Source organism: Abramis brama, assembly GCF_963993115.1.
Source record: "Abramis brama genome assembly, chromosome: 15".
Taxonomy (NCBI): domain Eukaryota; kingdom Metazoa; phylum Chordata; class Actinopteri; order Cypriniformes; family Leuciscidae; genus Abramis; species Abramis brama.
The window spans coordinates 26,756,743-26,770,068 of NC_139977.1; the positions used below are offsets into that span (position 1 = coordinate 26,756,743).

Consider the following 13,326-nt stretch of genomic DNA (forward strand, 5'->3'; position numbering starts at 1 on the left):
CGTCTTAGTGTATTACCAACAGTAACCTTGGAAACGGTGGTCCCAGCTCTTTTCAGGTCATTGACCAGCTCCTCCCGTGTAGTTCTGGGCTGATTTCTCACCTTTCTTAGGATCATTGAGACCCCACGAGGTGAGATCTTGCATGGAGCCCCAGTCCGAGGGAGATTGACAGTCATGTTTAGCTTCTTCCATTTTCTAATGATTGCTCCAACAGTGGACCTTTTTTCACCAAGCTGCTTGGCAATTTCCCAGTAGCCCTTTCCAGCCTTGTGGAGGTGTACAATTTTGTCTCTAGTGTCTTTGGACAGCTCTTTGGTCTTGGCCATGTTAGTAGTTGGATTCTTACTGATTGTATGGGGTGGACAGGTGTCTTTATGCAGCTAACGACCTCAAACAGGTGCATCTAATTTAGGATAATAAATGGAGTGGAGGTGGACATTTTAAAGTCAGACTAACAGGTCTTTGAGGGTCAGAATTCTAGCTGATAGACAGGTGTTCAAATACTTATTTGCAGCTGTATCATACAAATAAATAGTTAAAAAAGCATATATTGTGATTTCTGGATTTTTGTTTTAGATTATGTCTCTCACAGTGGACATGCACCTACGATGACAATTTCAGACCCCTCCATGATTTCCAAGTGGGAGAACTTGCAAAATAGCAGGGTGTTCAAATACTTATTTTCCTCACTGTATAAAGATATGATATCATATAAAGATAATAATAAATGGTTTGTATTCTTACAAATTATTAATCCCAATCATATACAGCAGGTCATAAGTACACATATTTCAAACTTTCTGGTCCGGCTTTCTCAAGCCAACTTAAAGTTTGTCTCGACAAACTTTTTAATCTAGTTGTAGATAATCTTTTATTGGATGTATGTGAAGCAGACAGATTGAATGCATGTAACTTTCATTCATTCACCTTGTCTTTGACCATCTCCACCCCGATTTGAAGACCTTTTCCCCTCACATCGCCGATGATCTCGTACTTGTCCCGGAGTTTGGCCAGTTCGGTCAGTAGGTATGTCCCCACATCAGCACTGTTCTCCTGCATCTTGTCTTCTTTTATTGTCTGAAAGCAACATACAGCTTTCAATTTCAAGTATTATTAGCTAGTATGAATCATATAATACTTCAAATAATGCAGTTTCATCCATCATTATACTATTATTTAGATTTTTGTTCAAATTTATTTATTATCTCATTTAAAATGACATTTTATGTATTCACTATTGCTGATACCAGATATTTTATGATGTACATTATTGTAGTAGTTTATAATCAGTGCTGGGTAGATTACTTAATCAGTCGTTACTGATTACAAATTACATGACAAAAAAATGTAGGTAGTAATGTAATCTATTAGCTCTCGACTTTTTAGATAAATGTATTCTGACTACTTTTTGTCACATAGATAGAAATGTAGGGTTGAATAGAGTTTATACTGCAAAGTTTTAAATTGCAAACTTTGTCTCCTTCAAAGTGAAATGATTTCTCTAAATCCAGTGGTAACCTGATTAGTGGCCGGTGTGTGCAATTCCAAAACAGGAAGACTTTCTCAATCTATATCCTCTGAGTGTGCGGTAGGCATTTTTAATAAAAAAAAATTAAGAATTAGGGAGAATCAATAAATTTGTCTGATTGATATGTAATTGTAATCAATAAAAAAAGATAACTGTATTCTCATACGAGCATTTTAAAATGAAATATAATCTAATTACAAGTACTTCATTTTTGGAATCTGATTATGTAATCCAGTCATCCAGATTACATGTATTCCGTTACTATACCTAACACTGTTTACTCACTCACAACTATGTAGATATCATAATAATTATTTACCATAATACCACATCTCTTATTTTATTTTTGTTCTAGTTTATAATTTATCACACTTAAAATTACATTTTATGTAATCACAATTGCTGACACCAAAACTAAATAAATAAAACTAACAGTATACAGTACTAACAACTAAAAAGTCAAATGATCTGTACTTACATCTAGCACTGATGAGGCGACTGCACAGGCTAATGGGTTTCCTCCGAATGTGTTGAAATGAACTCCCTTTGCAAATGATCTGGCAATCTCTGCAAAATACGCAAATCACATGACATCAATGCTGAAAACAACAATCAATGCATAATACACTCATGACAAGATGCTTTAAGTTTTTAGGTTTTATTTATTTTGTTGTCAGAAATGTATTTTTTAGATTTTTCATGTATTTTTCAAACTTTTAAGGCTGTATATGACTTAACACAATTCTCTCTCTCTCTCACAGCTTCTCACAGGATGAAGAGCGAACAGCGAGAGCCAGAGGACCAATTAGAGTGAATGAAAAAATAGGAAAGTGAGCAGTGGCACTCCAGCCTGCTTTCAACGTTCAAGTATGTGGGACTAATGAGGAATTTGAACTCATTATTTGATCCACGTGTGAATGAGGTGAATGTGGACCTGTGGTACCACATTAGGAGCGCTATCTCAAATAAAACTTTCTTAAAAAAAAGAATATCCTGCATTTAACGCAGAGCTTTACAATATGAAATACTCAACCAGAGCTTTTTAATGTCACAAAGCGTTGAGGTGAACACAAAGCTGAGCCTATTAATGCAACATGAGAGAGATTTAATTTATAATTTGTGGTTCATTTTGTTCGGATAATATTTTAATTGACTGCCATGCGGGAACTTAAATTCGAACTAACTACTGGGTTCATAGCGCTGCTTCCTGTTTCACCGTTCCCTTTTCTGCATAGCCCCTCATTAAACTTTGAAGAATAAGACTCAGTGTGTGTGTATCTCCACGTCTAAAGGCAGTTCAATTAGACTATGAACTTGCTAAAACATTTTAAAAACCCATTGATAGCTTAAATTAGCAAATCACATAATAAGTTAATCAGAATTTGGCTGATTTAACAGTAATAGGCACTAGCCTCACCTGCTGTGGTGACTAAAGCCCCCATCGGGAAGCCATTCGCAATGCCCTTTGCCATGGTAACCATGTCTGGAATGACATTATGTCCTTGGAAACCCCAAAAGTGGCTCCCTGTGCGGCCAAAGCCAGTCTGGACCTAAAAGAACCAAAAATACCAAATAAAAAAAAAATCACCTTTTTCACACTGTAATTGTGATTTTTCAAAGTTGTAAGTACAAAGATTAGTGGACTATGTTTTTCAAGAAAATACTTAAACATTTCATTTTTAATTCACTGTGTCACTTGCCATTTCTTTGTTATTATTTGCGAAATTTACTAGCAATTTACAGTGAAAATTGTTCAAAGTAAATCTTACACCAAAAAACTATTGCAGTGCAGGAATCAAGCAAGTATTTACATATCACAAAGGCGTAAAACAAAATAAAAGAATTGATTAAATTTTGGAAGTGTTTTTGTGTAAAAAAAAAATTTAATTATTCTGCGTACCTCAGTTTTTGCATTGGACATACAGTTCTTCTGTTGAAATGGGCTGTTTGGTAATTGCATAGTAATAATATAGTAATATTTTTTTTCAGTATGCATGCCTGGAGAGTATGCAAATGATGTGTGAGCATGGAATACCTGGACAACTTTTGTCAAATTGTACGATATACAACAAAGTGTTATGATTCCTATTTCGTGTTCCCCTGTTTTGTGTGTTAGGACTCTTATTTTGATATGTAATTCCTGTTCTCATGGTTACTTCCTGTGTTAGCCTTGTTTCCTTAGTCCCTGGTTTGTTTCCATAGTTACTCTCATTAATCTCATTAGCTACTAATCACTTTCACCTGTTCCTTGTTCAAGCCGTTGGTTATCTTGTGCATTTAAACAGTGTTGTCTGGTGTTGTCCTTGTTGTCCAGGAGCTACACATCCAAACAAGAGTCCTAAGACACAGAACTGTGAAAAAGGTATCTTAACTCAACGCACGCTTACTGTAAACAACAATGCACTTGACTTAAACCTCCATTTCAATGTGTTTTTAAGATGACAATTGGACAGCACTTGTGCATTATTAGGTTATGTACTGTCTGAAATAATTGTGAATGTATTGATTTTTTTTTTTTAAACATAAAAGGCAGTATGCAGCAAATTTTGCATTTTAATTCAGCAAGAACTGTCCAGTTATTGTCTAAAATGTTATTTCGAATTTTGTATTAAAATGTCTAAGAAACAGCACAGGTATATCTGTGTACTGCATTAGAGTGACATAGTATTCACTTCACTAGGGCTGCGTCCGAAATAGTATACTCTATTGAGTAGGTACTTATTTTGATTAAATAATTACTTCACGACTGCTAAAAAAGTATTTTCAATATAGTATGAATGTGTGTAGCATGAATGTAATCCGGACGTACTACATTCGCGATGTTGTCCTTATTATGTGAACTACCAGCTACAGTTGCATTGCTTCACGGCCATTCACAAATCCTCTCCCATGGCCTCAAGTGTCCATCTTAAGAACACTTTTCAGAATCTTGCCAGAAGTAGTAAGTAATCTGAAGACTTTTGCCTACTGTTTTATGAGTACTGTGAATTCAGACCTACTACATTTGTCACATACGTTTTTTTTTCTGTTGCTTACTATATAGTAGGGGAGTATGGGATTTCGGATGCAGCCTAGGGTTTGTTTTTAAAAAATATAAGAGTGATAATTCTGAGTCATCTCTACTATCTGAAGCACCAATCATGCCTGTTTGGCTTCACTGATGTACAGAATAGGATTTACTAGCAAATTCTTCAGACCTCATCCGCTATACAGATTCCTCCTTTCTCCCGAACAAGCTGGTAGGAGTCTTTCAGGTAGTTTTTTGGAAACTGAACAGCCCCACCAACACCCTGCAGAAAGATGAAAATCATGATATAACTTGTCACATGTTAATATTTGAGGGCAATGAGCTTGTTAGTGGTATTTTGTTTTTACAACAGTACACTAACATATCACATATTTGTTGATTTTAATTAGGGCTGGAAAAATATGCAATAAATATAAAAATGCAGACAGAATGTAAATTATCGACAGACTTCACTTCCATGGATGCTGCTGGCCTGTTTATTTAATTACACTTGGATGAAAATGGAAGCAGTTACTGATCAGAATCGTTTTATATAATTATAAACATTAAGTGCAATCTTCCATTAACTAAACTGTGCTACAATATACCATAATACAGCAAAATACTGACATCCTGCTTTGAAAATGCGAGTTATTTGCACTTATGTTGTATAAGTGTTGTATAAACTTATTACATCTTTTAGCAAAGTGCTGGGTAATGGAAGTGGTCTTGTTTGTCAGCTAAAATGCCACTTATCATGTGAACGACGCAAATTACTCAATATTTGCAACTGGATAAGAACTGTGTTAGTTGAAGTATATTAAACTACAGCAGTTTCAGTGCTGATCTTTTAGGACACGCAGTTTATATTTTCAGAGCATTTGTTTGTTCATATAATTACATTTATACAAACACAGATTGAGTGTAATGTATGGTGTGATAAAACCTGGATGGGTTCTGCAAAGAAGGCAGCAATACGATTGGGGACAGTTGTAGCAAGCATCTCTTTGAGCTGACTGATATACATATCATTGGCCTGACAGTGACCTGAGAACAGACAGAAACAGAGATCCGCAATCTATGAATGATACATGACATTTGTGCTAACAATTGAATAAGAGTTAGATTTGATGAAAATGCGAGCGGTGCTTGTGCAGAACTTGCTGCCACAGTGCTAGGGCCTTGTGAGTGGTTGCCAGGGTGTTGCTAAGATGTTCTGAGTGGTTTTAGGCACATTGCTAGAATGTTCTTATTGATGCTGGCCTCATCAAGCAACACTAATTATAGTGAAGAGTTAACAAGCTCTGCTCATGTGTTGTGTTTTTTTCTTTTTCTTTTCTTTTTTTAATTGGGAAATTTCCTGATGCTTACATTTTTTTTGACCTAATGAGACGATCATACCTTGTGCTTTAAACACATCTTATTTAGCTACAGTATTTAACAGGGAATCACTAATTTTGAAGATCTGTTTTTGTTTTTTTCAGTAACATAGACATAAAGAAAAAATATATATTTATGGTAACACTATAGTTCAGGGTTAATTTAACTATTAACTTGCTGCTTCTTAGCATGGATATTACTAGGAAATTGGCAGTTTATTAGTACTTATAAAGCACATATTAATACCTTATTCTACATTCCTTAATCCAACCTAAATTTAACAACTACCTTATTAACTATTGATAAGCAGTAATTAGGAGTTTGAGGCAAAAGTCGTAGTTAATAGTTCTTTAATAGTGAGAATTGGACCCTAATCTAAACTGTGACCATATTTATAATATATTTGTTACGTTTGGGTTAAGGTTAGGCTGTAGATTTATAATATATTTTTAGCTTTATATAAAAACAGTAGAAGTTGATATGCCCTCATTATGCTAATGTGCGTGTGTTTGTACCTGGGGAGCAGCTGCATTCTCGGATGGTTTGAACTGGAGAGTCTCTACAGTGGCTTCCTCCCCAGAGGCCGCTGAACACATCGGGACACATGGTCTACAATCAACACAACCCACATAGGAAATACAACTCACAAAATGTATCAAAGTTTTGCAAGACAGATCTCACAACTCAAACGCATACAGTTTTAAAACCTGCTTTTCAAATATGAAAATGCACTATATTCTCAGAATTCTTTTTTTTTTTTTTTACTTGAGAATCAGACTTTAATTTTTTTTCTTGTTTAAATTAAATTATAAACCTCACTAAATGTTATGCTTAAACCAAGAAAAAAACTATTTGCAACTAAGAAAAATAAACCTAATTCAAGAAAAACTTCATATATAAACTGATTTTTAGATATTTTAAATCTTAAAAAAAAAAAAAAAAGCACTGTCTAAGAAAATGTTTGGGGTTCTTTTTTTTTTTTTCTTTTTTTTTTTTTGCAATGGCACTTAAATCATTAAATAAAAAGCTGAAATAAAATAGATTACTATTTTGTATGGGTCAGATAATTATGGAAGCTTGTTTCCTCCACGGAAACAAAAATACAAAAGGAATTTTTTATTTTTTTTAAATATCACAATTCTGACTTTTCAACACAAAGTCGCATTTACTTTTTGTATTTTTTTTATTCCGTGGTGGAAACAGGTTTCCATAAATATCAATATCTCAGAATTCAATTGTGAGTTATAAAGTTTGAATTGTGAGATAAAAACATATAACTTATAAACTAATTTATATTTAGATTGAAATTCGGACTTTATAACTCGCATTTGCGAGAAATAAATATGTCAGAATTGTGAGATTAAAAACATGCAATTACCTTCTGTATTTGTTTTATTCCAAGGTGGAAACAAGCTCCCACAGATATCATCTTATGTACTGGGTTGTTATTCAAACCTCATGAGGTCTGACAGTAATTCTGTAACTTTTGCATTAAACACATACACCAAAATAACTTCTGATGTTTCCTCTTATAATTTGGTTTGTGGACTTGATACCGAGGAATATCACATTATAAAGCAGGTAGCTGACAGGAGGAGAGATGTGTGGGTGTGAGATGTACATTATGGCAGCCCAGAGAAGAGGGGATGGGATATTTGTAATCTGCGTTGGACGTCAGACCTGTCGCTTGTGGACTGCCACCATGATAAGAACCCCTGCGCACACAAACACAAATGATGCAGTGATTACTGTATCTATGGCTGAACAGGGCTGCTTGAACTGACACCAACAGATTGCCCAAGAACTCCCTCGTCTTCCATTTGTTCAGATAATGGAAAGATTTATTGGCAAATAAGTTCAATCACCTGAGAGTGATGACGTCAAAATTTCCTGTGTGAAGTCGGGCCATTAGCACTGCAAGGTCATTAGCCTCCGAGCCACTGTTGGTAAAATACACAACCTAGAAAAAAAGACCGTCACAATATTACAAAGGGAAATATATCTAAAGTATTAACATTTTCTGCATGCATACATTTATCATTTAAAAGTTTTGTGTCAGTAGGTAGTTATTCTAATAGTTTTGAAATAAGTCTCTTCTGTTCACCAAGGCTGCATTTATTTTAATCTAAAATACAGTAAAAACTGGTATACTGTGAAATTATTAAAATTTAAAATAACTGTTTTCTATTTGAATGTATTTTAAAATGTAATTTATTCCTGTGATGCAAAGCTGAATTTTCAGCATCATTACTCCAGTCTTCAGTGTCACATGATCCTTCAGAAATCATTCTAATAATTTTAATATGCTGATTTCTTATTATTATCAATGTTGTAAACAGTTGTGCTGCTTAATATTTTTGTGGAAACCATGATACATTTTTTCATGGTTCTTTGATTAATAAAAAATGAACAGCATTTATTTAAAATATAAATCATTTGTGACCTATGATTTATAGGAAGCCCCTTTCCTATGATATAAAGGCAGCTATATATTGTCATGTTTAAAGACCCACTTTCATTTCATTCGCTTCCAGTTATTTTGAGCTGTTTAAAACGGCTTATGCAGCTTGATATCGCAAACTGGCATTTCTTACCATATTATTTAAAGGGATAATTCACCCAAAAATGAACATTTTGTCATTAATTACTCACCCTCATGTCGTTCCAAGACCTTCATTCTTCTTCAGAACACAAATGAAGATATTTTTGATTAAATCTGAGTTTCTGACCCCCCATAGACTGCAACGTTATTACCACTTTCAAGGCCCAGAAAGGTAGTAAAGACATCATTAAAATAGTCCATGTGACTACAGTGGTTCAACTTTAATGTTATGAAGTGACGAGAATACTTTTTTTCAAAAATTTCCTCTCTTCCATGTCAGTCTCTGACGCTGTTCATGAAAATAGCTTACTTTCACGTAGCAAAATAAGGTGGAAACTGTGAAAAAATTTAAATATATATAACATAATTTGGACAATATTTGAATGAATGAAATTAATGAATGATTGAATGAATAAATGAATGAGGCATTTATATAGCACGTTTCATATGTACTACTGTACACCCAAAGCGCTTTACAATCATGTCGGTGTCTCTCCTCAACCACCACCTATTTAATTTGTATCAACTTCCCTAATTTTTTCTATCTTCAATAAAAAAAAAATTATCTCATTTTCAACATTAGAAAGCACAATGAAATGTAATAACATCAATTTCTGTATATTTATAATTTCTTTATTATATAAGGATGAGATCCTTTGCTTATTTTTTTATATATTAGTCATTTAATTTGATTTCATTATATTTCAGTATATTATATTTTTAATACTTCTTCTAAGACAAAACAGTCCGGACCCCAGTTTGAAATCTGGCTGTGCTCAACCTTCCACTTCCAGCAATGAAAACATACCTTCAGCGGGTCTGGCAAAAGGGAGGCAAGTTTCTCTGCATACTCCTGCATTTGTGGGTACACGTAGATGGGTGTTGTGTGCCATAGACGCCTTAGCTGTTTCTCGGCTGCCTGTGTCACTTTCCTGCAACCACATTCAAACTTCTGATTCGATTTTAGAACTAACACCATTTCATAAACAAAAACTAAGCCCATGTAAAAGCTCAGGGCAATAACATGCAAAAACAAGTACACAAATATTAATCTAATTGCAGTCATTTATTTCATTTCAAGCAAACTATAATGCACAATCATGAAATAAACAAATAAAGATGTTGCATGGCAACAAATTGAACCTTACGGGTTACAGTGTCCTACACTGACGGTGGCCACCCCCGCAAACAAGTCCAGATAGCGTCTTCCATCCACATCCCACAGCCACTGCATGTAACCCTGGTTTATGAAGACTGGCTTCTTGTAATATGTGACCTTCATGGTCATGGGGTTGCAGGTGTGTTTCCTAATCTCTAGTAAACGGCCTTTAGACATGCCCTATAGGAGAATTCATTCATGCTTAAAGATAAATTGATTTCTCTGTGTATTTGATGATTTGATTTCTCCATGTGAATTATTACGAATGCCCCCAGACATTCACCTCTTACCTGATATGGCTCAGGTTTATAGTCACATGGGGGAATCTGGGGGAGGACAGGTGGTGTGTGTTTCACTGTTGATTTTTGGCATAGCACACCTGGGCAGAGGTACATTTTAGTGCTTAGAAATGCATAGGGACAGTTCTCTCTCTCTCTCTCTCTCTCTCTCTCTCTCTCTCTCTCTCTCTCTCTCTCTCTCTCTCTCTCTCTCGCGCGCGCGCTATAAGCAGTAAGATAGAGTGATAGAGTGAGTGCATCTGGAAAATATTCACAGCGTTTTATATGTTATAGCATTATTCCAAAATGGATTAAATTCATTATATTCCTCAACATTCTACAAACAATACCCCATAATGACAACGTGAAAGACGTTTGTTTGAAATCTTTGCAAATTTATTAAAAATAAAAAACTGAAAAAATCACATGTACATAAGTATTCATAGCCTTTGCCATGACACTCAAAATTGAGCTCGGGTGCATCCTGTTTTCAGTGATCAACCTTGATGTTTCTACAACTTGATTTGACATGATTTGGAAAGGCACACACCTGTCTATAATAGGTCCCACAGTTAACAGTGCATGTCACCCGATGGTCACTCTGACAGAGCTCCAGTGTTTCTCTGTGGAAAGAGGAGAACCTTCCAGAAGAACAACCGTCTTTGCAGCACTCCACCAATCAGGCCTGTATGGTAGAGTGGCCAGATGGAAGCCACTCCTCAGTAAAAGGCACATGACAGCCCGTCTGGAGTTTACCAAAAGGCACCTGAAGGATTCTCAGACCATGAGAAACAAAGATTGAACTCTTTGGCCTGAATGGCAAGCGTCATGTCTGGAGGAAATCCGGCACCGCTCATCACCTGGCCAATACCATCCCTACAGTGAAGCATGGTGGTGGCAGCATGTTTTTCAGCGGCAGGAACTTACAAATGTTGTTTTGTTTGTCTTGTGTATTGCCTTATCTACAACACATGAGTGTAATACGGTAAAGGTACAGGAGAGAGACTTGGATTTCTCTTCAGTAAAATTAAAGTGTAAATATATGGGGAAAATGTGTATATATATCGGTATCGGACAAAATTAGTTTGAAAATATCGGCATATCGAATATCGGCCAAAATGCAATATCGTGCATCCCTAATTTTTTTTTTTCTCTCGTTTTTTCCCCCCGTTTTTTAATTTTTCCCCCAACGATTTCAAATAAACTTCTTTCATGTTGTCATTTGGGGTTATTGTTTGTAGAATTTTGAGGAAAATAATACATTTAATCCATTTTGGAATAAGGCTGTAACATAACAAAATGTGGAAAAAGTGAAGCGCTGTGAATACTTTCCAGATGCAACGATAGATAGATAGATAGATAGATAGATAGATAGATAGATAGATAGATAGATAGATAGATAGATAGATAGATAGATAGATAGATAGATCATGGTGACAGGTGACAGATAGATATTATAGGTATAGGTATAGCCAGGGCCGTTTCTAGCCTTTTTGGCACCCTAGGCGAGATTCCTATTGAGCCCCCATTGTAATTTGGCATTAACAGTTTTACTATATTCCTATGACGTAAAATCCATATAGCCAATAAAATGTACAGTATAAATTAAAATGAATATTTCAAAAGTATATTTTACATTACACTATAGTATAGGAAAATTACAATACTTTTGTCCTAATTTCTTCACTTGCAAGAAATAAACCCTTGAGGTTTTATTTTGGAGAAAAACACCAGATCACCATGCTGATCGCATGAGCAAAGTGCGCACTTTTCTTTAAATCACGCAGCACAAACAGAATGCCTATATAGGCTACTTAATTAAAGTCTTGTGCTGTTTTATAAAGGCACAAAGCCATATCACGATTTCGATTTTAGTTCGTTGACAAAATATAAAGCTAGAGACCTTTATGTTAGTCATGTGTTGGGAAAAGGGAAAAGAGCGAGTTCGGCAAAAGGCGGATTCGAACTCTACTCGGGTCGAACGCGTCAAAAGATACTTTCAAGCACCTCACGCCCAGATGCCACTGTAGATATTTAGTGGTTGGCGTCTTTTTGCCAAAAAGACAGGCACTTAGTGCAAATATATGCTACATTATCGTAAATGTAAAAAAAGGGCGAGAAAAAAATCTCTTGGTGTGGTGGGGGCTCTCACTGGCGCCCCCCAGCTGTTTGCGCCCTAGGCGACCGTAGTTTGCCTATGCCTAGAAACGGTCCTGGGTATAGCTATATTATAGGTAATATAGGTATTGTCATGGTAATGTTCAAACCAGAGCAAACGCATAGTTATTCGTCCTTTTTTGTTATGACAGGACCGTTATGGTCGGAGTATAAATACGCAACACAATTATGCAAAACTTTACACTAATGTTCCGGTCACTTTAAATGTGGAGACAAAAACACTGCATTCTTACCGCCTTCTTTGTGGAATTCCACACAAACGTTGACGTTCACTGATTTCCACGAATCCGTTTTACCTAACACAGACGGGCCGTGCAGCCGAGAACAAACTTTATGCATTATTACTGTTTTCAGAACAATTGTTCTGCAGTTGAGAAGCGGCGAATTATTCCCCAAAAAGTGCTCGCCTGCTCGGGGAGGATCGGGCTCAACCAATGACATGTGGGGGTAAAGTCTGTCTCGAGGCTTTTCATTGAGAAGTGTCGTCCGTCCCTTCATACTCACAGAGAAGGGCTGTTCGTTTGGATTTTATATTGTTAGGCCTACATTTAATATGTGGCTAAAAGTAGGCCTATGTCAAATCTAGTTTGTTCAGTCTTATCAGGTTGTATCCACGAAATGCTAAATGAGTTAATGTAAATGTCCAGAATATAAAATACTGTATACTGTAGATGGGTCAAATTAATGTGGGAATAAGGCTTTATCCCCCCCCCCCCCCCCCCTCCCTTTCTTTTATCCTTTGACAATATTGTTATGCATAACAATTATAATTTTGTTATAATAATGTTATAATTTTAAAATTATTTTATATGTATTTTTTTTTTATTGTTCCAGACCCAGATTGTTTTCTTAAAATATGAAAATCCATTATAAAAGCATGAATTCGATTTTATAAACAATGATAAAATTCAATAATAACACTTAACAATAAGATTAATTAATCTTAGTTAAAGTTAATTTCAACGTTTACTAATTATTAAAATCAAATGTTGTATTTGTTAATATTATTAATGCACTGTGAACTATTTTTATTAACTACAATTAACAAAGATTAATAAATACTGTAACAAATGTATTGATAATTATTAGTTCATGTTAGTTAATACATTAACTAATGTTAACAAATGAGACCTTATTGTAAAGTGTTACCATAAAAATAATAGGTCATAGGCTGAAGTAGAAAAAAATGTTGAG

General features: G+C 35.2%; 1 protein-coding gene across 1 annotated transcript in view; it reads right to left on the reverse strand.

Annotated features, from left to right (window-relative positions):
• agxt2 (alanine--glyoxylate aminotransferase 2) overlaps positions 1–12,637 on the reverse strand; it is an 18,129-nt gene extending 5,492 nt beyond the window's left edge. Inside the window, exons 1-12 of the mRNA XM_084136656.1 lie at positions 12,366–12,637; positions 9,967–10,055; positions 9,666–9,856; positions 9,326–9,449; positions 7,781–7,875; positions 7,537–7,630; positions 6,431–6,524; positions 5,482–5,582; positions 4,726–4,818; positions 2,946–3,078; positions 2,007–2,095; positions 928–1,077 (exon numbers count right to left, since the gene is read on the reverse strand). Of these exons, the coding sequence (XP_083992782.1) occupies positions 928–1,077; positions 2,007–2,095; positions 2,946–3,078; positions 4,726–4,818; positions 5,482–5,582; positions 6,431–6,524; positions 7,537–7,630; positions 7,781–7,875; positions 9,326–9,449; positions 9,666–9,856; positions 9,967–10,055; positions 12,366–12,630 (1,518 nt within the window). The 5' untranslated portion in view covers positions 12,631–12,637. The remainder of the gene's footprint in view (positions 1–927; positions 1,078–2,006; positions 2,096–2,945; positions 3,079–4,725; positions 4,819–5,481; positions 5,583–6,430; positions 6,525–7,536; positions 7,631–7,780; positions 7,876–9,325; positions 9,450–9,665; positions 9,857–9,966; positions 10,056–12,365) is intronic.
• Between the last annotated feature and the right edge of the window lie 689 nt (positions 12,638–13,326).